At 35.8% G+C, this 25158-nt stretch overlaps 1 protein-coding gene across 6 annotated transcripts in view; it reads left to right on the top strand.

Annotated features, from left to right (window-relative positions):
* LOC114307896 (MAP3K epsilon protein kinase 1) overlaps nt 1-23608 on the top strand; it is a 72764-nt gene extending 49156 nt beyond the window's left edge. For all 6 annotated transcript variants that reach the window (XM_028253340.2, XM_028253348.2, XM_028253359.2 and 3 more), the window contains 12 exons: nt 827-1156; nt 1267-1311; nt 9321-9500; nt 9625-9708; nt 10118-10209; nt 10299-10382; nt 11219-12090; nt 12681-13066; nt 13174-13308; nt 15096-15502; nt 16004-16118; nt 23150-23608. In XM_028253340.2, the coding sequence (XP_028109141.1) occupies nt 827-1156; nt 1267-1311; nt 9321-9500; nt 9625-9708; nt 10118-10209; nt 10299-10382; nt 11219-12090; nt 12681-13066; nt 13174-13308; nt 15096-15502; nt 16004-16118; nt 23150-23326 (2907 nt within the window). In that variant the 3' untranslated portion in view covers nt 23327-23608. The remainder of the gene's footprint in view (nt 1-826; nt 1157-1266; nt 1312-9320; nt 9501-9624; nt 9709-10117; nt 10210-10298; nt 10383-11218; nt 12091-12680; nt 13067-13173; nt 13309-15095; nt 15503-16003; nt 16119-23149) is intronic.
* Nucleotides 23609-25158: the final 1550 nt, after the last annotated feature.

Below are 25158 nucleotides of genomic sequence, written 5' to 3' on the forward strand. Positions count from 1 at the left end.
AATTGAAATTTGTGGTTACAACTAATCACATTGGTTTTGTAACTTGTTGATCCCATCCATTTCTTCATTCTAGCTCATAAAAAATTATTCTGCTGAAGTATAATTATTACCAGAACTTGTTCTGTCCATCTTACATGCACCTTAAGAATGTAGTGGTACTAAGTGCTTACTTTTTCCAGATGATATGTTTACACTCTCCGCTCAATGTGGTTATATCCTCTTTTGACTTTTTGGTGGAAAATAGTCATCTTATTGATTTTTTGATTGATTTTCTGAAATTTGAGTTTTTTTGTTTTTGTTTTTAGTGATTTCTTTTAATATTTTAAGTAAAATTTTTCACTTTCTAGATGCATCTAACTTAGATGCACCTAAAAAGTAAAATATTTATGAAAAAATATTTAAAAAATTCAATAAATACACAAGAATACAAAAATATACTGAATTTTTGTATTTTTTTTTTTTTTTTTTTGTATTTGATGAATTTAAAAAAAAAATCATAAATATTATACTTTTTTAAGTGTATTTAGGTTAAGTGTATCTAAAAAATAAAAAAATTTCTTAAAATATTAAAATTTTCAACTAAAAACAAAAAGAAAATACTAAAAACAAAAAACTTAATTTTCTGAAAAGTGGGCTCAATTTTCCATAGCTTGCAATTTATTTCTCTCCATATTATAGTTTGTTGTTTATGCTCGTTTTGTACTTATTTGTAATTTTTTAAAGGCTTTTGCGTTTAGGTTCTATATAATCTAGAATGTGCTTCAAGTAATTAAGTTCAATATGTTTTCCCATGTCTGATGGATTTATTGAACAACTTCTCTTGAAGGCTGCCAAAGTACCGGTCACTTTGGGGGGAAATGAATTGAGTAGATTTAGTGACACCCCTGGAGATGCTTCCTTGGATGATTTATTCCATCCATTAGAGAAAAGTATGGAGGATAGGGCAGCTGAAGCTTCAACATCTGCCTCTTCGTCTCATGTGAATCAAGACAATGCAATTGTAACTGATGATGGAAAAAATGATTTGGCAACAAAGTTAAGGGCTACAATAGCTCAAAAACAGTTGGAGAGCGATACAGGGAAGACAAATGGCGGAGACCTTTTACGGCTAATGATGGGTGTTCTAAAGGAGGACGCAATTGACATCCATGGTTTGGTATGTGTGATGTAGTGGTTGACATGGTTGATGTTTTCGATAATGGTTCATTTTTTCGATATTTATGCCTGACTTCTTTTTTTGGCCCTTCCATTTTTTGTTTTCATCAGGGTTTCGATGATAAATTGCCTGCGGAGAACCTTTTTCCTGTACAGGTATTTATTAAGCATTTCATTTTCTTCTTGTGTTTGTAGTTTACATTTTTTTGAATAATTGTTTCGAGGGGTAATTTGAGTGCATCCTTTGGCTATGAGACTGGGAATAATTGTCATATTTACCAATATGTTTCCCTCCTTGAGTATGTCTAAATGAGAGCCTTTTTTTATTTATTTTATTATTGAAATTTAAAAAATTATATATTTGTAATCTTTCTATTAGGGAGAATGATATTAGTTTAGATTATTAAGATTTATTTAATTTTAATTGTCTTGCTTTATTATGGACACCATAAAGTACTTTTTCATTTTTTGGTTACTCGCACATCCACTTAAGTGGTGACAAGTGTCTCGTAGGGTAGAAGGGAGATTCTTAGAATTAGCTTTAACTTATCTTGTGTGTGTATGTAATCAAGCGCCATTGAAGACCTCTGCCACATGGCACTAACGTGGATGGCTTATATATATATATTTTATATTATTTTTACAAAATTCTTTGTTGTCCATTAGTATACCCTAATAATTCCAGTAATTACTTCTCAACCTGAATTTTTTGTTCAGTAATCGTCGTGGTCGTTGTTTTTAGTACAGTTTTTCGACAAATCTTGTGATATTCTATGTGCTATCCTGCCATTTTTTGTAAAGAAAAGGTTATAATGGGTTAGATGACAATTTAAATAATTAAATTATGCCTCTTTCCCACTCACCCTTATTCCAATAATTTAGTTTCCCTCTATGCGCATTGTACATGGTAACCCTCATCTATTTTTGAAGTCAAATGTATTTTGTTCTTTCCATTATTAATATATGGAAAATGCTATGGACCCCAAATAATTTGCCAAATATTCTACCAAACCTCTCACATGGGTGTTGGACCCACACAAACCCACATGTGTGGGTCCCACACCCATGTGAGAGGTTTGGCAGAAAATTTGATAGATTATTTGGAGTTCCTAGCATAACTCTTAATATATTTTATTTGCGCATATTACAATTTAATATTTAGATAAAATTATATGTTACAGGGACTCTAAATGTAAATGTATGGAGTACACCTGCTGGACGCTTCACACCTTTGTTTAGGGAATGGTATGTGTGATGTGTCCAACAAATGCAGTTGGAGATTGTCACACCCCACTTTTTATTACTTGAATAACATTACCATATCCATTAATATAAATTCATTTCCATTAAGAACATGCGGAATCATACATACATTACATCATCGTATATATATATATGGAATGCAACAGAATTACATTTAAACGAAATGCCCGGAGGCTTATATCTTTACATTAAAAGTAAGGGTTTAACCTTTTCACAATAGTGGCGTTTTGCCAACAAGTATAGGTCCCGTGACCAATAATTAAGGAAGATCACCGATCTTGAATGATCTCTTAACTTGCACCTAAAAATGATTAGCAACGTGAGATGAATATAAAGTCCAATAGAGATTCCAACATGATTCTAAACAATAACAACATATAGATATCTATAATCATGAATGCACCGTGGCGTACAATATAAATAATGTGACAGTTTAATATTTAAAATATACTTATATAAGTACATTTTCTGCAAAAAACATCCATTTGAACACCATAAGGTAAACATCCTTAGTAGCATTCGTGTGCACAACCGGAACCAAAACCAATATAACCCCAAAATCTCGAGTTTAACAACTCCTTGGAAGCAAGCAAGGTGGTAGAACTAGAAGATGGCTTAGAAGCAACCTTCTCCTTCATTGGAAGCAATGTAAAATGGCTATCATCCTTGATAATGGTGCAAGTGTTTTGTTTGCCATCATGCAAAGATTGACGGTTAAATTGCCAAGGTTGTCCAAGTAGAATGTGACAAGCATCCATAGGCACTACATCACACCATACCTTATCGAAATATTTTTTCCGGATAGAGAAAGAAATGAAACACTATTTGGTTACCTTGATCTTATTGCCTTAAAAGCTGACTTTTTGGCTTTTTTTTAGCTTTTTTTGAAAAAAACGTGTAAAAAGGTATAGAGGTATAGAGGTGATGTGAACCAAAATAGGTTAAAAACCAAAAAGTGGCTTTTTACCCACTTGCCAAAACAATAAGGATGAGGATGGTCCTACACCGGAAGATTGAGTTTAGCCACCACCTCTTAAGAAACCACGTTCTCAGAACTTCCACTATCAATAATCATGTTACAAACACGTCCACCAATGTTGCAAGTGGTAAAGAAAATATTGGTGCACAATCAATCTTCTTGGCTCTCTAGCTTTGGTGATAGAAGCGTCTTCTTTAACATAAGAGGAAGATCCTCTTCTTCATTACTATCTCTGTCAATTTCAATATTGTTCGAAGTGTTATAAATTGGAGCACTCTCACAGTCACCATGTTCCTCAACTTCTTCAATAAAAAGTGTCTTGTTCCGATTAGCACCCATATTTTTGTGGCAATCAGAAGATCTGTGGCTTGGTTCTCCACACTTGAAACACTTGAAACTTACACCTTGTGGTGGATTTCGGTTTTTGGAAGCACCATTAGGACGAGGAGCTTGAGAGAAAGAAGCACCCTTGTCCATGAACTTGTAAGGAAGACTAGCTTTGGCAAAGCTAGAAGAAGCACCCGGCCTAAAACCATCTCGAAACTCTTCTTGGGAGTGTGTCCCATTTGGGAAGCATGGCAACTTTGTTGCTTTTCACAGCTAAAGCTCGATTATAGGCTTTAGAAACATTACACAATGTATGCAAGGCAAGAACAACTTGGATTGAAGGTTTCAAGCCACTCGCATAATGAGCCACCCATTGTTCTTCACTCATTTAAATCAACCCTAGAATTGAGTTGATAGAAAGATTCCGTGTACTCGCCCACACCTCCAACTTGCTTGAGAACATGAAGTGCTTGGTAGACACTTTGGAGATAGTTGAATGGTAAGAAATGACCTTCAACTTCTTCTTCATTTTCTCTCAATCATGGATTTTCTCCTTGCTACATCGATGACAATTAAGTTAAAGTTGTTCCCACCATGCGGAAGCTTTTCCTTTTAATCGAATGGCAACAAGTTTAACCTTCTTTTCGTTGGAAACCTCACCATAATTAAAGATCTGCTCGATGGTCTTGAGCCAATCAATGAATTCATCGGGCTTAAGGCTTCCATGAAAGTTGGGAACTCAATCTTGATATTGTTCTTCCATTTGTGTTCCATCCTACCCACATTTGCTCCATGCCTTTGCGGAGCCCAAAAGAGATTATCAAAAGAACGACGAGTACCGCTGTCAATATCGTTGGAACCATCATTACCATCGGTAGGAGGAGGAAGGAGACGTTGTACCGTCTTAGTTAGAATGACAATTTGCCGTCTCATCTCAGCTATTTCATCTCTCAGATATGGAACCCCATTACCCTCAGTATCATCACCCAAATTCGGGCCCCTACCATGACCACCCCTATGACCTGGACCCTGATTTGCCATTGAAATTCCCAAATGTTCAAAGTCACAGTAGTCACAGCCCAAACAATGTTCAAGAATCACAATGTATATTCAAAACAATCAAATTACAAATTCCAAATATAGACCAAAACCAAAATAGAGTTCAAGAATTAATTTAACAAGAAGAATTCAAAATGATACACAGGAATCTGAAGTCAAGAATTGATTCTAAAGCAGTTCTCTATAATGGATTCAAAATAGTCCAAGAGTGGAAAGGGATGATCGAATTACCTGTGTGACACTAGAATCAAAGTCGAGCAAGAATCACTCAGAGAACAACTGGAGTCGCGATGATTAGAAGTCCCCTGTGAACTTAGCACCACACTCTTGATGATCTTAGAGAACAACCCAGGTAAGATTTCGACTCAAGAGAACAACCCTAGTTTTGATTTCGATTGGTCAAATCAGGACATTAGCGAAGTAGATCGTTTCAAAATCAAGACCCAGACTGTTGCAATCAAAGGCAGACTCAAATCACGAAGTCGCACTTTAGTAGTGGATCAAATCCCAAGCCGACAACTCAAATCAAGTCGCAAGGAAGACCCAAGCCCAACTTGCGAAATCAATTGTTTGGATATCAAGTTGAACCACTAGGGTTCTTGAGACAGACTTTCAGTGATGAACCGAGACAAAGATTCAGTCAACAAAATTAGGTACGTGAATCTGCCAAGCTAACTTTCAAGCAACAACAACAAAGGGCCAAATTAGATATGTGAATTCCATGGTAGGATCAAAATCTTGGCTCTGATACCAAATGATAAGTCCATTCAAGAACAAGAGAGAGAACACTAGGTTCTAGAGAGAGAATTTTTCAATCAATCAATGTTCAATATCTAAAAATTGGTTACAAAGTGGTTATGTCTCTTCTCTTCTAGATATAGACTACAATTTCCCTCCACTAACTATCACATGTTATGCACATGATATCCTACATCATCTACTCTAGGAAAACTTTAAACGGGCTTATCTTCCTCATCCGGTCTTGAAACCAAGCAAAATTTACGTCAAAATTGAAGCCCCAGAAGTCTAATTTTTAATGGTGGTGATCTCACATCAAAATTCCAACCGTGGCGAGAGGTATGGTCAAATTAGTGAAGACTGTTCACGTTTTCTCATGTTAACAGCATGAATTCCTACCAAATCAAGTCTTCCCCTTTCAATTCTTTCTTTCTTCTTCTTCAAATCTATTTTCAGTATGAGTTTTGTTAATTATAAGAGTTGTACCATGAAATAAGTTAGAAGTCTTCCCTTAGATTCATCTAGGAACAATTATAGGTCAAGGACTTGAGGTTTCCTCTTCCTTTCTTCTTCTTTTTCTCTTTCCTTCTTTTCTTCTTTTGCATCTTTCTTTCTCTCCTCTCGTCGCTATTTTTGCTCCAGCAGAAATCTCCCTCTCCTAGAACTTATTTTTTTCCTTTTATAAAAATAGAGAATCTCTTGTCTCCCCACCTATCCATAGTCATCCTCCCAAGTATGAGGTGTCAAGCCACCTAGTGTGGTGTGTGCTTGCTTCATCCTTTCACTAATCCTCCAACTAACTTAATTAATCAAGTTTAGTCCTAATTAATCAGGGTTAAGCCTTTAAATCCCAATTAGTCCAACTAATCTTAATGAATATAATTAATCCCACTTAATTATCACTAATTCTGATTACGATATTATATCATTCATGAAATCATTTAGCACGTTAGTTCAAAAGCATTAAGCACCTTGATTAGGATTTTGAAAAATACATACCTGCATTTTGTGCTATAAAAAAGACTATTCTTTTTATCCCCCAACTCCCAACACATAACAAGAAAGTCCACATCTTGAAGGCTTTCAAAACTATTAGCATTTCTAAGTTCAGTCTAGGACAATGCAATGCAAAGAAATCAAACTTGAAAAAATGTTTGCCCATGTCTTATAAGAATGTCTTGGGTGTTACAAGAAATATAATAAAATTCTGTAGTGTGCAGTAGGGTGTGTGTATTACTTTATTTCAAATTTAACATGATTGTCTAGGTAGTCCAGTTGTTGGAGGCAGCAATTTTTCACCTTAGTTGAGCCTTAAGATAGTCCAGTTGTTGGAGGCTCCAATTTTCACCTCAGTTGAGCCTTAAGAGTCTTGCGGGCAATAACAAAAGGGTGATTGAGGGTAATTGAGGGCCTTTCACCTTAGTCGAGCCTTAAGATAGTCCAGTTGTCAGAGGCACCAATTTTCACCTTAGTTGAGCCTTAAGAGTCTTGTGGGCAATAACAAAAGGGTGATTGAGGGCCTGAGGCTCGCCCTAAAGCAAGGCCTTGAGAGGCCAAGATGTAAGCAGCAATACCCCAAGGCCCTTCTCAAATTTTACCTCTTCTACCAACAGCCAACCTGCCCCACACTGTGGATTCGACAATCGTCTATGAGGATTTTGTGCTATTTTGTATGTGCCAAATTCCTTGGTTTCCCACCAATCTGCTCTATGATAGGTGGATTTCAAATTCTAGGTCTTGAATAAAGAGGATTTTTATTGTTTCATGGCACCACATTTCCACAAGACACTAGAAATTCTAGTAGGCCTTATGCAATAGCTTTTGGAAGTTCATAGCAACAGACAGTGAACCTAGCTGATATCAATATTTATTTGACCTTCAGACGAGTACCGCTGGCTACCTGCTAGCAGCTATCGGAAATGAAAACATACTATGAGTTGCAAAGACCTTTTGTCAATGATTGATGCCTTTAGGCGATGTCAATCAGTTATGACTGTTGCTTATGGGCGTTTGTGTCTGGCGTATAATCAAAAAGTGAAGTAATGTATGTAATGCATCGTCTCAGGCCTTCCCTCTATTCTAGGTAGGTAGGAACATTCAATTTTTCCGTTATGGGAAAATTCAAGTTGTAATGACCCCACTTTTTGTAATTGTTGGAAGCTAATGATAAATGCTTGTACTATTGATATGCAAAAGGATGTGAAAGGTTGGGAAAATTCCTAGGATGGTTGAATATGTAATTTATACCATGCGAGCTCATCATTAGGATGAAAGTTTTCAAAAACTACACAAGGTTTTCATATCTAATGGTCCAAAATCATTTATTGGTTCTAATATCTGACACTAAGGATCTGTGAATTAGGTTCTGTTGTGGTTTTCCACAGACAGGATGTTACTTGACTCTTGATAGTGCTTGGGATATAGAAAGCACTTTTGCTTCTGATTTCTTACAATATTTGGGCTGTGTATTTTGTGTTAGGGTGCAGCAGAAAAACAACTGAGGTTCAAAAACAACACACCACACATCTTCTAACAATGGAAAGAAACAAATATGTAATCAAGATGATTGAACACACAAGATTTATGTGTTTTGCAAAATCCTGCCTATATCTACGAGAGGAACTATCTTCACTATGAGAATAAAATAGTACTAGAATAAACTAGAGTTTGAACACCCAAACCCGTACCACTTGTACACTCTCACTCTCACATTCGAAGAACACACTCTCCCACCCAACACCCAAGCTTTTGCGTTTACACTCACTTTTCGCATGTTCACTTCTTTTTCAGTTTACCCACATTTATTAGAAACACCCCTCTATATACACATAACGGGGGTAGATGAGATGACAAAATACAATGAATGTGAACACTAGGTACATGAACAATAATAAATGTGCACAAGTCTCCCAAAAGCCTTTTTGGCACTTCAAACCAAAATCTCATTGGAACATGAAGCAACTAGTTGGAATACAAACCTAACATTATTGGGAACTTGAACCATCCCAACAATCTCCACCTTGGTGAGAATTCTACGCATCAATTGCGCCACCACCAAAGTAGAATCCTGCACTTGCTCCAAATTCATGGTGTGCTTACCATACAGCAAAGTGGTTACTAAGGTATTGTATGAATCAGGAAGCAAGCTAAGAAGTAAACGGGCCTTATCTTCTTCCTCAATTTTAAGACCAACTTTCTGCGGTTGATCCAAGTAACCGTTGAATACATTCTGGTGTTCCTTGGTTTCCCGCCATCTTCCATCTTTAGCCTATATAATTGCTTCTTCAGATTCAATTTGGCTTTGCACTTGCACTTCTCACACCACTTGTTCACTCCATTTTCACACACTCATTAGAAACACTGCTTTGTATACACTTAACAAGTGTAGATGAAATGACAAAATACAGTGAATGTGAACACCTAAGTACATGAACAAGAATAAATGTGCATAAAAGTCCAAAAGCCTTCTTGGGACGTCAAACCAAAATGTCACTGGAATATGATGCAACTTGCTGGAATTCGACCCAACATTATTGGAAACTTGAACCATGCCAACATTTTGATGGTGCTTGGGATGCAAAAGCACTTTTCCTTGTCTTAAGTTTCATGGTATATCGCTTCGTTTCAAGAAGTTGTTATCCCAACTCTTAAATTTTGTATCGTATCTATCCTCTATTAATATGTCTGAAGTTTATAAGCATATCTAACGAGTATTCCAATAGTTATTTAAAACCAATTTTCTTGTTTATTTTGGCCCTGATTGGTAAACTCATTATGTTTTTGTATGTATGTATTGTAGGCTGTTGAGTTTAGCAAATTGGTTGGGTCATTGCGACCAGAAGAATCAGAAGATGTGATAATGTCTGCCTGTCAGAAATTGATAGCTTTTTTCCACCAGCGACCTGAGCAGAAAATTGTTTTTGTTACACAGTATGGTTTGCTCCCATTACTGGAATTACTTGAGGTTTCACGAACTCGCGTATGTCAGCTCTCTTACAAGGCTTTCTGGATTGTATTCTTTTACATTACTATTTAAGTTGGAAGTTAAAAACTGTGTTCTTTTTTTCTAACTACTACAACAACAAAATTTACTCAAATTGCAGGGTACATGTTCAGTACTTCAAGTTCTAAATCAAATAATCAAAGATAACACTGATTTTCAGGAAAATGCTTCTCTTGTTGGCCTCGTAAGTACTCTACATTCAGGTTTTTATATTCTCATGTTGAACTATTGTCAAGGTGAATAATGCAATAACTGCAGCTCAAATTCATAGTTGCATGCATGGTAACAAGCAGGTTTATTAGATAAAAATTGACTGTTGGGATTCCCATGGCATGTATATATATTTTTAAAATTCCTTTAACCTTCAAAAGAACATTATTTTTTGGGAAGAACATATAGCAACGTCCTATTTATCATATTTCTTCTAGATAGGATTCATTTTAATGTGATTGTGCTAATATTTTCGTCCCTTAATTTCACATTTTGTTCCCCTTTCTTGTTTTTTTTCCCCCTTTCAATTTTTCGCTTTTCAAAGCATTGGGACTAGAGTATTTGTTCTTGTAATTGGTATTAATTTTTTAGTTACGGCACAGATCCCTGTTGTGATGAGTTTTGCGGGACCTGATCATCCCCGTGAAGTTCGTATGGAAGCAGCTTACTTCTTGCAGCAGCTTTGTCAGTCCAGGTATAGGTTTTTTTCTGCTGAGTTCTCGTAAATAACTTTCATCAGAATTTAGGATTGTGAGTTAACTTTGCAGACTTCTTTTGTTACAGTCCTTTGACATTGCAAATGTTTATTGCTTGCCGTGGGATACCTGTTCTGGTGGGTTTTCTAGAGGCTGATTATGCAAAATTCAGGTTTGTAGTTCTTGCAAATGAAGCAGTTGTGTTTTGACATATGGGTTATGAAATTAGTTTCTTATTGTTGTTTAGGTCATTCTGGGAGTAGAAACTTGTCAAATGTATGGAGGGTGAAGGTTGGCCTAACATAGATTAGAGATTGAACCTGTATGTGACTTCATTGTCCTACTACATCTGTAGCTGATCAACAACTAAATAGTCATTTGAAAAATAATTGACCATATGTAGCAAAGATACGTTACATGAAATGGTATTTCTTCATACAATGAGTAAATATACAACTTAATGAACGGGCAAAAGTGACATACTGAAGTATTGGTGGTGCTACAATGTGGAAAAACTGACATTATATCCAGAAAGTAAAGCTCCATAGCCCTGAACTGACTTGTGATGAAGATCCTACTCGGTAATTTAGGTTGCCACTTAATAAGGGACATGGTCATATAAACTAGGCATGTACATTTGTGGGTTTCAGAGTAGATCTATAAATTTACAGCATTTCATGTGAATGTAATCACTATTAAATAAGAAATATGAACAAATTGTGTAGTCTGCAAGACTTTGAGCTGGAAATGTTAGAAGAATGGTTGAATACCTTTCATCACTTAATTTCATTTCTGAAATCGAGGCAAATTTTCTGTTTAGCTCTGCATACGCCTTTTTTTTTCTTTTTTTTTCCCTCTTCTTCTTCCTTGTTCATCTTCTTTCATGTTCATGACACTACACTTTTGACATGCAAATTCGTCAGTGGTTTACATTGTTCCTCATACCAAATTCTCTTTTACTTGAGCTCTTCATTACAGGATGTATTGATTCAATCTTTTTATATCTAGGGAAATGGTTCATCTAGCTATCGATGGCATGTGGCAAGTTTTTAAGCTTCAGCGGTCAACTCCAAGAAATGATTTTTGTCGCATAGCTGCAAAATATGGGTTTTTGCTAAGGCTTATCAACACTCTATACAGTTTGAATGAAGCAACTCGATTGGCTTCCATATCTGGTGGGAGTGGGTTTCCAGTTGATGGTTTGCCTCCACGACCACGTTCTGGTCCATTGGATCCTAACAATCCTGCTTTTGCTCAGGGTGAAACATCACCTTCTGGAATTGATCAGCCTGATCTCCTCAATATTAAGCATGGAGTAACGGATCGTCCCTTGTCCACAGGAACACAAGAACCTTCACGCTCTTCAGCTTCATATTCTCCAGATTCCCGATTTTTTCCCTTAGATACTGATAGACCTCAATCCAGCAATGCTGCAGTGGAAGCTTCAGTTGCTTCAAGATTATCAGATCCAACATCTTTGGACAACGTGGCTAATGTTGCAATTAAGGAATCTTCAGGAACAGGTTCTAAAGAACGAGAAAATTTAGACCGGTGGAAAATTGAACCTTCTCGAGCAGAAATTGAACTTAAACAGCAGCGAGTTGCTAATTCAGCTAATAGAACATCCACTGACAGGGCTCCAAAATTGACGGAAGGTGCATCAAATGGCTTTCCTACTACAATAGCCACTCAGCAAGAGAACGTTCGACCTCTTCTAAGCTTGTTGGATAAGGAACCGCCTTCGCGACATTTCTCTGGTCAGCTTGAGTATGTTCGCCACCTCTCTGGGTTGGAAAGACATGAAACTATACTGCCTCTTCTACATGCATCTAATGAAAAGAAAGCAAATGGGCTAGATTTTTTGATGGCTGAGTTTGCAGGTAAATTATTTATTCATCTACCTAATACTCTACTGTCTTTCTAGTGGTGAACATCATCTACCTGGCTGGATCCCCAAATCATAATTGATATTATCTTGTATTAACTTCTTTAATTTAGAGGACACATGCTTGATTTGCATGACTTCTCATTTTATTTTATTTCTGGTTTTTGGTGAACCTCTTATTCTATGTTTTGACCTTAGTTGCACTGTGTGATGGGGATCGTGAAGGCATTGGATGAAGATAAATTGAAGAATATAGGAATTTTAATATAATTAGCAATTATGGTTTTAATATGATTTTTTTCTTTCTTTATTAGCCAGTTTCTTGTTCCTTTTTGTTTTTCAATTGGATAATGCTTATGCTTATATATAAATTTTATTGGAGTTTTTGGCATTGATTGAATACTGTAAGAATTTGTAGTGAATTGGGTTTATGTATCCCTTTTCTCCTCCCTCTTGTTCTGTTCTCCTTGTTTTCTTCTTATTGTTCTCCTACCATTCTGCATCAGTTGGTTTATTTGTTTTTGTTTGTGCAATCATTGAATATTTCTGTGCTAAAGGATATAAGTTTTGTTCATGCTTGCACAGAGGTCTCTGGGCGCGGAAGGGACAATGCAAACCTTGACTTGCCTAGAATTTCCCATAAAACAGTAAATAAGAAGGTAGGCCCTTTGACATCTAATGAGGGAGCAGCTTCTACATCTGGACTTGCATCTCAGACGGCATCTGGTGTACTTTCTGGGTCTGGCGTTTTAAATGCTAGACCAGGGAGTACAACATCATCCGGATTACTTTCCCATATGGTATCAACCTTTAATGCTGATGTTGCCAGGGAATATTTAGAAAAGGTGGCAGACCTTCTACTTGAGTTTTCTGGTGCAGATACCACTGTAAAATCCTACATGTGCAGCCAAAGTTTGCTTAGTCGTCTTTTTCAGATGTTCAATAGGATAGAACCCCCTATTCTTCTGAAGGTATATGTAAAATTTAATTACTGGCATTAATTTTCTTTTCTTTCTTTTTTTTAAAAAAAAAAAATTCTTGCTACATTCTTATTGTGGTGCTCTTTATTATTCTGTAGTTGTTGAAGTGTATTAATCTTCTATCAACCGATCCACATTGTTTAGAGAATCTTCAGCGGGCAGATGCAATTAAATATTTGATTCCAAATCTTGACCTCAAAGAAGGGCCTCTCATATCCCAAATACATCATGAGGTGCACTTTCCTAACTTTGCATCTCTTGTCCACTATGAAGCACAGATGCTCCAAAAAAGGCCATGTACGTGTATCGGATATGGATTCGATTACGGATACAGATATGCAGTTGATACGGCTGGATATGTATCGGATATGACTGAAGAGTATCCAAAAATTATTTTTTATTTTTTCAATTTTGGATGCGTCTCTGATACGAGAGGGATATGTTCGGGATACGGTTGAGGCCAAAACATGATTTTTGAAAGATTTTAATGACAGTCAAACTATAAATTTATAAATTTTAATGCAAGTAAAAAATACGGAACATATACTACTATTTGAAGTACTTATGAATGATCAGGCAAAGAGAAAAGAAAGGAACCTTAGCCTTTGTAGGAAGAAATGAAGAAATGAAGCAACACCATCGGCCTTTGTTGGTCAATCCTCTCTCTCTCTCTCTCTCCATTTTTACCAAAATACCTCTCTCTAATGAAGAGGAACAAGCGGGAGTTGATATTGAAGATTCTTATTTCTTATATTAGCTTGCTTTTGATTTTGCCATGTTAAGAATCAATGTTTGATATTAAATAAATGATCAGTCAATTTTAGTTTTATTTTTATACATACTACGTTATTAAAAATAAAATACATATACATATATTTGCAACCGTATCCCTGCCGTACCCGTATCCTACTTTTTTAGGTTTTTGTTGTATTGCCATATCTGTAGTGTATCAGGTCCATATCTGTATCATTGCTTCCTAGCTTGTCCACAATTATATGTGATAGTTATGCAACAAGCAACAAGCAACAAGCAACATTTACCTTTTCTATTAGGTTGTCAACTCAATCTCATCTTGATTCATGAGAATTTTGCTGTCTTATTTTTTTCTTTTCCATTCCTTTAAGGTGTTTTTTACATATGTTTGTCTATGAGATGGGGTGGGGACCAAGTTTGTCTTGACAGTATCCTAAAAATATTTCAATGGCATATCTCGAGTTTTGAAGTTGAAGAAATAACAAGAGGATTGTTAAGCTTTCATTGATCTTTGGAACACTAATTGTGAAATTTTGAAGACTTTGGATGTGACACCTTCATCTCTCTTTTCCAAGTTGCTTTTATAGTTAGACACTCTAGTCTTGTTATCTATAATTTTCTTGTTTTTAAGTTTTTGATTTGCTGAATAATTGCATTTCATTCACTTGTTGGAAGGGGAAACAGATAAGCAAATATTAGAGTATCAGTGCGTTTGGATGCTTACATGGCAATTTTGTCCTACAATATATAGGAAATTGTTCTGTAATGTAAAGGACAATTTTCTCATGGCCATTTCTTTGTTGGGCACTGACCATACAACGTTTACTTCTGGGCATGCTTGACTCTTATTTGATTCCTGTTGGTGTAGAACTTGCAATATAGTTTTTAGTGTTACATCAATTGACTCTAAAGGCGGTTCTACAGACACTTGTAGTGATAGATCACGGAAACTTCACATGGCCAACACCCAGTGTCCAAGTTGACTTGTTCTATTGTATACAGATCATAGGTTTACTGGGACCTTTTACTGTATAAACAAATTTATGCTGTTGTATGGTTTTCCTATTCTCACTGGTTGAAGTAGTCATTTTCATTCTTTTAGTTCATATTCAATGAAACAAACCTGTTTTCCTTTACATTGAGTCAAGACTAGATCTAGTTGAAATATGTTGGAATACATGTTTTCTTGTGGATGCATAAGAAATATGTTTTCTGTTGCTATTGACTCACTTTTGGGTGCTTCCTCTCTGATTTTTGTTTAATGAAGGTCCTCAATGCGCTATTCAACCTCTGCAAGATAAATAAGAGGAGACAGGAACAAGCAGCGGAGAATGGAATCATTCCACACTTGATGCATTTCATCATGTCAGATTCACCCTTGAAACAATATGCGCTGCCACTGCTATGCGATATGGCCCATGCATCACGTAATTCAAGAGAGCAGTTAAGGGCTCATGGTGGACTGGATGTGTACCTAAGTCTACTAGAAGACGAGCTTTGGTCCGTGACGGCATTGGATTCTATTGCTGTTTGCTTGGCACATGATAATGACAACCGGAAAGTAGAACAAGCTTTACTGAAAAAAGAAGCAGTTCAAAAATTGGTCAAGTTTTTCCAGTGCTGTCCAGAACAGCATTTTGTTCACATATTGGAACCCTTCTTGAAGATTATCACGTATGTCATTTTCAATTCTCATTTTTCTCTTATGTTACTAATTTCTACTTTTTTATTTGTATTGATAAAGGTCGTATATTCTAATCCTGACTTACATTAGATTCTACCAAGTTGATCAATAAAGCATTGGTGTACATGATGCACATCCAAGGTGTATGGGTTTGTTTGCCCTTGACCCATTTGTCGTGCAAACAAATGTATTCTGGATTAAAAAGTCAATCTTAAGTGGTTCTTTAAATCTAGGTCCAGGTTGTTAGATGACCAGTTGTCTCAAAAACTTAAGCCTTTAGGGGATGTGCCGAACAATGTATTATCACATACCAATCAATTGTGTATCATTGTAAGACTATTGTAGGAACTCTTTCAATGCTTCTCAAAGATTAGAACTGTAACTTATTTATGAAACCTATCATTTCTCATCATCTCTTATACGCCTTGTAAATTGTTTCTTTCTACCAACTAAAATTATCAAATTTAATCGTTATATTTGTTTTTCTGCAGAAAATCATCACGGATAAATACAACTTTAGCTGTCAACGGCTTGACACCATTGCTCATTTCAAGGCTTGACCACCAGGATGCTATAGCTCGTCTCAATTTGCTCAAACTAATAAAGGTGGGCCACTTGACTTTTTGGTGTCTTGAACGTTGCATGGTATTTATTATTTTTTTATGATGTTCACAAGTCCAATGGTTAAAACTTGGCCTACTAACCTTGAGGTTATGGGTCTGAACCTGGCGACAACCACTTTGTGCAAATTATGCCAAAGATTAGGTCTGTACCCAGTCTTCCTCTCGCAGACCTCTATCAAATGGGGATAAACTCGGTGTAGTTTTTAATTTTTTAGCTAGTGGGTTATGCACAAGAAAGTGTTGTTGAATTGAAGCCATGACAAATGTTTTCCTTCTCTAAGAAAGGATGTTGGGTCTTTGCATTAGTTATTACTTTGGAGCTTTCTATTTTGAGGAAGCTCCTTCCCAAACCAAGCCAAACCAAATTAAGCCCTGTGTCCCAATCTAGTGGGGTCAGTTACATGAATTTTTTTTTGCCATTCAAGCTCTAGCTAGGGCTATATGGTTAGTTAAATTAAATAAATCCATATCCTTCCCATAATTAAATTTCTTAAAAGAATTCAAGTAAGGGTGGGTATAGGAATTAGAATAATTGGCATTGCATAACGTAGTTTGATTTCCAAAATATAAGTTCGAACATAACTTTCAAATAATACTACTCACCAATGGCTCATAAGAATGGGGTAATCTCCAAAAAATGCAACCTACATAAGTACAAAATGCAATTTTCATTGAGATACAATTCAAGCCGATGCAAGACTAAGTTGCTTGTGCCTATTTCAAGTGTTTAATTCCTAGTTCAATATCTTTCCTTTAAATATAGCTTTTTAGGTTCATTTCTAAGCCTCCTATAGGTTCATTACAAGTTCTAAACATCCGAATTGAGGCTCGGTGTGTCAAGGTATCAAAAACAAGTGAAATAGGGCTATCCAGTCTGTGCCGCACGTGCGGATTGCTGCAAGCCCTTCAGAGCACTGGGATGCATGTGCGGGGTTTGAGCCGCATGTGCAAAGCCTTTGGGGTGATGTGCGGCTGCACGTGCAGCAACCTCTTTCTGCACGTGCAGTTTTGTGCAGTCTTGCCCACTTGTTTCTGCTACGAATTTCTAATTGCACAAAACCAAAGCTTCTCACTCTAAGGCATAAAAGCATGAACTCTAAAATCCTCAAAAATCATATGGAACTCGAAAGTTAAGATTTCTATACAAAAACTTTAGATTTCATCATTCAAAAGCATGGGTTTTCACGCAGTTCTTCCTAACCTAGCATTTTTTCATCTTTTCTTCCACTTCTCTCATTCAATTCTTATTCAATCTTAACATGGATTCCCTTTTGTGTGATGATATCTTCATGAAATAGGGGAGAAAATCTTTCCTTGGAATGATTTTTAGTTGACTTTTGAGCTAAGATTTGAGCCTTCTTTCTTGGTTGTTCTTCTTTCTTCTTCCTTTTTTCCTCTTTCTCTCCTCTTCTCCCAGCAGATTTTTCTCTCTTCTAACTATTTTCTTCATTTTATAATTTAGGAGACACTTGTCTCTCTTGGTTTCATCTCTATCCTCCAAGTAGGAGGTGTAACTTTGAGGTTTATACTTCACCTACCTATGTGCTTCACCTACTACCTTCCCTAATCTTTCTCATTAGCTTAGTTAATCAAGCTTAGTTCTAATTAATCAAGGTTAGTCTCTAATCTTCATTAGTTTAATTAATCATGCCTAAGTCTAATTAATCATACTTCATTACCACTAATCTTGATTAAGTTTGGCACATTGTATGGTAAAGTTCTACTCATTAGAACTAGGTCATTAAGCTCCTTGATTAAGGTTTGGGATGTCTCATGGCATCTAAATTTCAAGTTGAACTCATTCCCCCAACTCCTAGTGTTCTTCAAGAATTCCTACTCTTGAGGTTGCTTATCAAGGCATGCTCTAACTTCTAAGTGCTCTATTCCTAACACATACACCTTTTAAGTTCTCTAACTGTTGCATAAATCTTCTAAGTTGTCATCCTAGCAAATCGTATCCTCGTCTCTAATGCAATGTAAGGTAATTAAATTAGGTTAAGTGTTTGTTCGTGTCGCGTCAGAATGCGTCTGGTGTGGTACATACTTGTTTTCTAAGTTCAAAAGAAAACTATTCCTGAACTCTTGGTAGTTAACAAGAAAATTCACATGTTCAAGGCTTTCTAACCATGTAGATTTTATGTTTTACTTTTAAGCATTTGTACAACGAGGTAGCTAGTTCGGCTTAGGGAATTCGAAGATGGATATGAATATAGTTATACGACGTGGCGTTATTTAGGGTGTTAAAGGGCAAGGGAGAGAAGGATCGTGGTGGTAGAGGAAGGGCAGGGAGGTGGTTAGGAAGAGAAAGGGAAGGGTGGTTGTGCTAAATATGGAGGGGCCTTGGGATATAATTTGGTAGGAGTTAGAGAAGAAAGGGGCGACGAAAGGTTACATTGATATGATTAGGGATATGTATGAAGGGATGGTGACTACTATTTAGATCGTCTGCTGGAGAAACAAATGAATTTTCAATTACTGTAGGCAAGGTTCTGAAAAGCGGTTGCGGTTGCCGTAACGGTGGCGGTGAAGCGGTTGCGGTTGCGGGGTGTAAAGGCCGTAGCGTAACGGTTGCGGTAACCGGAACCGTGAATTTTTTTATTTTTCGCACAATTTGAAAAAAACTTACCGATACGCACATTTTTTTTCCATGATCATATTTATTGGGTTTTAAAATAAATATTGATTAATTTTTATAAATTTTTTAGTTTGATCCAATATATTTAATATTTTTAAATCATTACAAACTGAGTTTTTTACATTTTATTTTAATAATTAATGACTTTATATTATACAAAAAATCAATCACTAACTATTATATATAAGATAAACAATGGCAAAAGTAAGAGAATAAATAAAAGCCTAAATATATATATATATATATATATTAATCAAACTAAATAGATAATGACCACACTTATTATTATTATTATTATTATCAAACAATATATAGATAGACACACACAAACAAAATGATTGAGTGATAGCAGTTGAATATAATAGTATAAGTCTTACAGCTTCAACAAATCAATAACATGTTCTTCATCTTCCCTCTTCTCTCTCTCTATCTCTTGCTCCTCTATCTTCCCTCTTCATCTTCCCTCTTCTCTCTCTATCTCTTTTCCCCATTTTCAACTTTTTTTTTTCGAAAAAAAAAATTCGAAACCGTTACGTAACGGTGCGTAACAGGCTGTTACGGCGCCGTTACGGCCGCTATAGCAGCCGCTACAGTCGATACACCTGTGAATCTCAATCACACTGCAAAAGCGGCCGTAACGGGTGACGGTAACGACCACAACCGTTACGTAACGGCGTTACGTAACGGTTGCGGCCGCTTTTTAAAACCTTGACTGTAGGGTTACACTAAGGATCTACCTTATCTTTTTGCTTTAGTTATGGATGAGTTGACGATAAATATTCAGGATGATGTGCCATGGTGTATGCTTTTTGCAGATGATATCGTGTTAGTGGATGAGACTAGAGAAGGAGTCAACACAAAGTTGGAGATTTGGAGAGAAACACTTGAATCTAAAGGATTTCGGATAAGCAGAACTAAGACAGAGTACATGGAGTATAAATTTAGTAATAGTAATAATGAAAGTAGAGGAGAAGTGAAAATTGAGAATCAAGAACTACTTAAGAGTGAATATTTTCGTTATTTAAGGTCTATTATCACAATAGCAGGAGAGATTGATGCGGATGTGGTCTATAGAATTAAGGGGGGTTGACTTAAGTGGAGAAGTGCGTCTGGGTACTGTGCGATAAATGAGTATCCACTAGACTAAAAGGAAAGTTCTATAGAACGGTTATTAGACCATCGATATTGTATGAGATAGAGTGTTGGGCAACCAAGAAACAACATGTAGATAAGATGAGTGTTGTTGAGATAAGAATGTTAAGGTGGATGTGTGGCAAGACAAGAAAAGACAGAATTAGGAATGAGTATATTCAAGAATGGGTAGGAGTAGCACCAATAGAAGATAAGCTGAGAGAGAATAGACTGAGATGGTTTGGTCATATTCAACAGAGACCAACAGAGGCAATAGTGAAGAAATGCGATGCAGTGACGGTAGATGGAAATGTTAGGGGACGGGGTTGATCTAGATTGATGTTGGCTAGTGTAGTAAATAGAGATATGAATTTACTTAATTTGACTAACGAAATGGCCTTTGATAGAGTCACGTGGAGAAGAAGGATTCATGTAGCCGACCCCATTTGATAGGACTTCAAGCTTGGTTTGGTTATTTTAAAAAAAATCCCACTTACAAAACAATTACAACTACTCTTTTGTTTCTTTTTATTATTTTTTAAATCATTTTTTATACATTTATAAAAAAAATACTAATTTGGCACACAGTATGTGTGCTTTCTCTTCTAGTAAAATAACATGGCAACACTAGATATTGGAAAAAGGATACCAAAAAAAAAAGAAAAAAAAAAAGAAAGAAAGAAAGAAAAAAGAACAATGAAGACAATAAAAACAATTACAATAAGAAGGATTCAATTTTATTGATTAATTTGTTTTAATTTATGAGATTGTTAACATGTTTAAGTATTTAACATTTTCTTGGAAATGTACTAAGAACAAGTGAAAGACTAATTTTTGTTTAAAGTAAAGTATAAGAATTAACCACGGAAAAGGAAGAAAATATATATTGTGTTGTTTAGGAGCTTCTTGTTGAAGATTTAAAATTAAAGAAATATAATATATATAATTTTTGTAATACTATAACATTAATGGCAAAGCAGCCCAATGGTGAGGCTTTTGATCTACTTTTTCCTTCAAGTTGGTGTGTTCCTGTTTCTTTGAGTCTGGAAAGCACCTACCTAGCTTGTTGGCAGTTGGCTTTTGGCTGGACGCGATGGACACGTACTCCTAACTTGTGTTACCCCATTTTTTAATGGGAATGCTTTAGACAACCTGCTTATTACCTGCTGCATGGATCGGGCGTATCCAGATCCTCTGCTACATGGATAGAATGGAGATGTTTATTTCATGACCATCTATGGTTTGTGAAAGATCCATGTTAACATATCTTTATTTCATATTAAAAAATAGTTAAGGTAGATTTTAAAATTCAAATTAACATGACAGCTATAGACCTTTGATTTTGGATTTTAATGATGTGTACCTTATGCATTAGAATGAAGATCTCTATTCCAATCATGTAATCAAGAGTATCTGAATTTGGGTTGGGTTAGTTTAAAATGGGTTTTAGGTGGATTTAATTGAGCATGTATTGCTGGGTCCAAAATGGACTTGCCATCCCTCCAGCAATGTCATTACTTGGTAAATGCTAGCATTAAACTTCTCATTAAATTTGTCTCTCCTCGTCATTGAAGGCAAGTTTTTTATTTGTTGTAATTAATGACGTTTAGAAAGTATAAATAGCTTTTCCATATTACAGAGCTGTGTATATGTACATTTGAGGTGGATTAGAAGCCGATAAAAAAAAAAAATGTCGATAAGATGGAATCATGCTGGTTTGGTTTGTAGTTAGTATGGGGCAGTTATGGTGAAAGAGGTACTTTTAGTCCTGATGCACTAACTTTGATGCTAATGCAGTTGTGTATTGTGATATTGTTTTGTTGTTGGGATACTTTCTGGAACTTGCTTTAGAAGATTACTGGTTTCCAATCATGTTTGTCAATATATTAGAATGATTACATGATTTATATTGTCTTGGATTCACCTCCGAAAGAGTTGGTTAGCCATCTACTTTACATCAGCCAGCCTAAAGTGTAGACATCAGGTGCTGTTTGTATATTATTTCCCAAGATGCCGAGTTTCTCTCAATCTCTAATTTAATGTGGTTTAAATACCCTGTTTGCATCTGTGTAAAGCTACCCTTAACTTGCTCTACTATTGAGCTCATTTGTATAGCTGATATGTTACCTGAGGCTTGGATTGTTGCAGTACATGGTATGCATGCTATGTGCTAAAAAATGTGGTATTATAGGAGTTGACTTGTATAGATTACAACTGTAGGAATTTTAGGTGTGCTTTTAGAGCATTTTTCTTTTAACAATTAGATACCTGATAAAATATAGTATTTTTTTTTTCTTTTCAAGTTAATCATATAAAATCACAATCTAGGAGCATTGTGGCTTATTTTTTATGTTGTACTGTCAAAACTCCACTCTTCTAGATTTTAGTTCATTATATTGGATTAGTTTTTCTCCTAGGCCATGTTTGATTCACAATACTAATAGTGAGGTATTAATAATCCTATTAAATTAGTGTGGTATTAGTTATCCCACCCCTACCCCATTACTAATAATCCTACAAATTTGTTGGATTAATTATCCATTGGATTAATAATCCTAAACTAAAATGTCAAAACAAACATAGGATGATTGGGCCCACGGATTAATAATCCCAATCCTATGCTTTAATCCTTCCAATCAAACATGCCACTAAGGAATACTTTTGAGGAAATAAATAGGAAACAATTTATGATCGCTTTGGATCTCCAAATTCATCGTTTTGGAACAGAAATGTAACCATATTACAGAATATGTTTTCCAAAACATAAATCGCTAGGTTGTTACTGCTTTCAGGAGACACTGGTTGATCCGTATGCATGTATATGATTAACTTTTTGTTCCAGAATGTTCTGAAGTCTAGTTGCTCATTCAATATTTGTGATTTAGCATTTGTTGAAGTGAGTTGGGTTTTACATATCCACGGGCAAAATGTACATATGTTGTGTTATTGCAAGGTAGGATGGTGACTGGAGTAATAACCTTGTTGGTGGAAAGGTTGATAAGATACATACTAGTTAAGCAACACCATTACAATATTGTAAGATTTCATATCTTTAAATGGTAAACCTTCTGCTGTTGCTGTTGCTGTTGCATGTGTTAAAATGTACAATTGGGTTTTTACCAAGATTCTTGGTAGCGAGTTTATTGACTCTTTCCTATTACTATTAGATATTGCGTCAAAAGTAAAGGTAGAAACTGCAGAATTTGATATCTACTGGAATTGCTCACTTTGAGCTTATATTTTGTCAGGCTGTGTATGAGCACCATCCGCGCCCAAAGCAACTGATTGTAGAGAATGATCTACCACAGAAACTGCAGAATTTGATTGAGGAGCGCAGAGACGGGCAGCGCTCTGGTGGCCAAGTTTTGGTGAAACAGATGGCTACTTCACTGCTTAAAGCTCTTCATATAAACACTGTTCTGTGAATTTAGGTGCCCAAGTATCGTTTATCTGTATATTCGATTGTTAGGAGGAATTGTACTTGGGTCATCTTTTATTTTGTTTTTCAGTTTCGTGTTTTGTTTTCTTTAGTTTGTTATTGTTCCTGTTTGCAATGTCCTTTTTTTTTACGGGCTGTTGTGATCATATCTGAAAAAGATGTTCACTGTTTGTTTCTCTCCGAAAAAGCTAGTTGGAAAGATAGATGGCTCTAACGTCTCTCTTTCACACAGCTTTTAGTTATGAAGCTGTTTGTTTCTCTCCAGAAAGCTAGCTGCCAAGACATGGCTCTTCTTTTTGTCTCTTTAACTCGGCTTTTAGTTATTAATTGGCAGAGGGAAGTGTTGTGGAGGGTGGCAGTGGCATTGGGGAGTGGCAGGGTGGATCGTGGGGAGTGGTGGGATGTGGGCAGGATGGGTGTGGGAGTCAGGAGCCTCTCCTTGCAAGCTTGTGCTTGCGTCCGTCCTTGCAGGCTTTCGGGTCTACTTTTAGGCCCAATTTTGATAATCCGAACCGTTTATATTTTATGATTTATTCAGTATATCATATCTGTAAAAAATCAAGTTGATCGGATATCAGAAAGTATGTGTTTGAAAAATTGAACTAAACACTATTTTTTAAAGAATATAATAAACAGTTTTCCGAACATATGCTTTCTGATATCCGATCAACTTGATTTTTTAGAGGTATGATATACTGAATAAATCATAAAATATGACCGGTTCGGATTATCAAAATTGGGCCTAAAAGTAGACCCGAAGGCCTGCAAGGACGGGCGCAAGCACGGAAGTTGCAAGGAGAGGATCCTCATTGGTGGGAGAGGGGCTGGGGGTGACTGGAGTCTCTAGGAGCTGAGAGACAAATACAAGAGGGCATTTTTGTAATTCAAGAGGGATTTCACCCTATTGTAATTATTTTTGTTTTTTTCACGAGAAATTCTATATGGGTGATTCTCCTTACACCACTATTTTACCTCTTTGTACCATTCATGAGTTTTTTTTTTTCTTCCCAATTTTATCCATCTGTGAAATTATCTTTAAGGACAAAAATATTAAAATTAAATATATTTTGTTATTTCTTTACACCCTTTGGTCTTCAATTTTTGCTTTTTTTCTTTTCTAAATTTTTCTTCTACTACACATCTTTTCAAAAATTGAGAATTATAGTATTTTGATCATTAAAGAAAGCAATGGATGAAGAAACGATAACGAAGAACCATAAAAAAAAAATGAAATGGTGAGTTTTATTTATTTATTTATTTGATAGGTTTTTGTTTTGTTTTTCTGGATTGGTGTTTGACTTTCATTCAGTGGTTCGAAATCGAACAAAATAAAATAGTTTGGCATCACATTGCCGAACAAAAAATATTTGTCTGGTAACTAACTACCGAATAAAAGATACATTTTTGGTAATGCCAAACCGAATTTTTTAATTTGTTCGACTTCTCATTATCATGTATTTTCAGTTTTATTTTTTTGCCTGGAAAGATTATATTTAAACTCATTGCAACAACGTAAATACTAATACATTAGTGGACTCTAATCATGAATTCATTACCGACGAGTTTTGTTAATTTTTTTTATGAATACAATTTTTTCTTATTTTTAATTTGTATTGAGTTTTATTAATAATTTGATGTATAAATGTATTTATTATCTTTAGATTTTTAGTAGACGTGAAGCATTAATTAAATGGGCTTCTGACATTAGGAAGAAGACTGGATTTGTTATTGTTATAAAGACATCAGATGCGGGATGCAATGATAGAAAACTAAGACTTACACTTGTTTGCAAAAGAAGTGGTCACTATAGAAACAACA

This window comes from Camellia sinensis, chromosome 5 (assembly GCF_055761805.1).
Source record: "Camellia sinensis isolate YWXY chromosome 5, ASM5576180v1, whole genome shotgun sequence".
Taxonomy (NCBI): domain Eukaryota; kingdom Viridiplantae; phylum Streptophyta; class Magnoliopsida; order Ericales; family Theaceae; genus Camellia; species Camellia sinensis.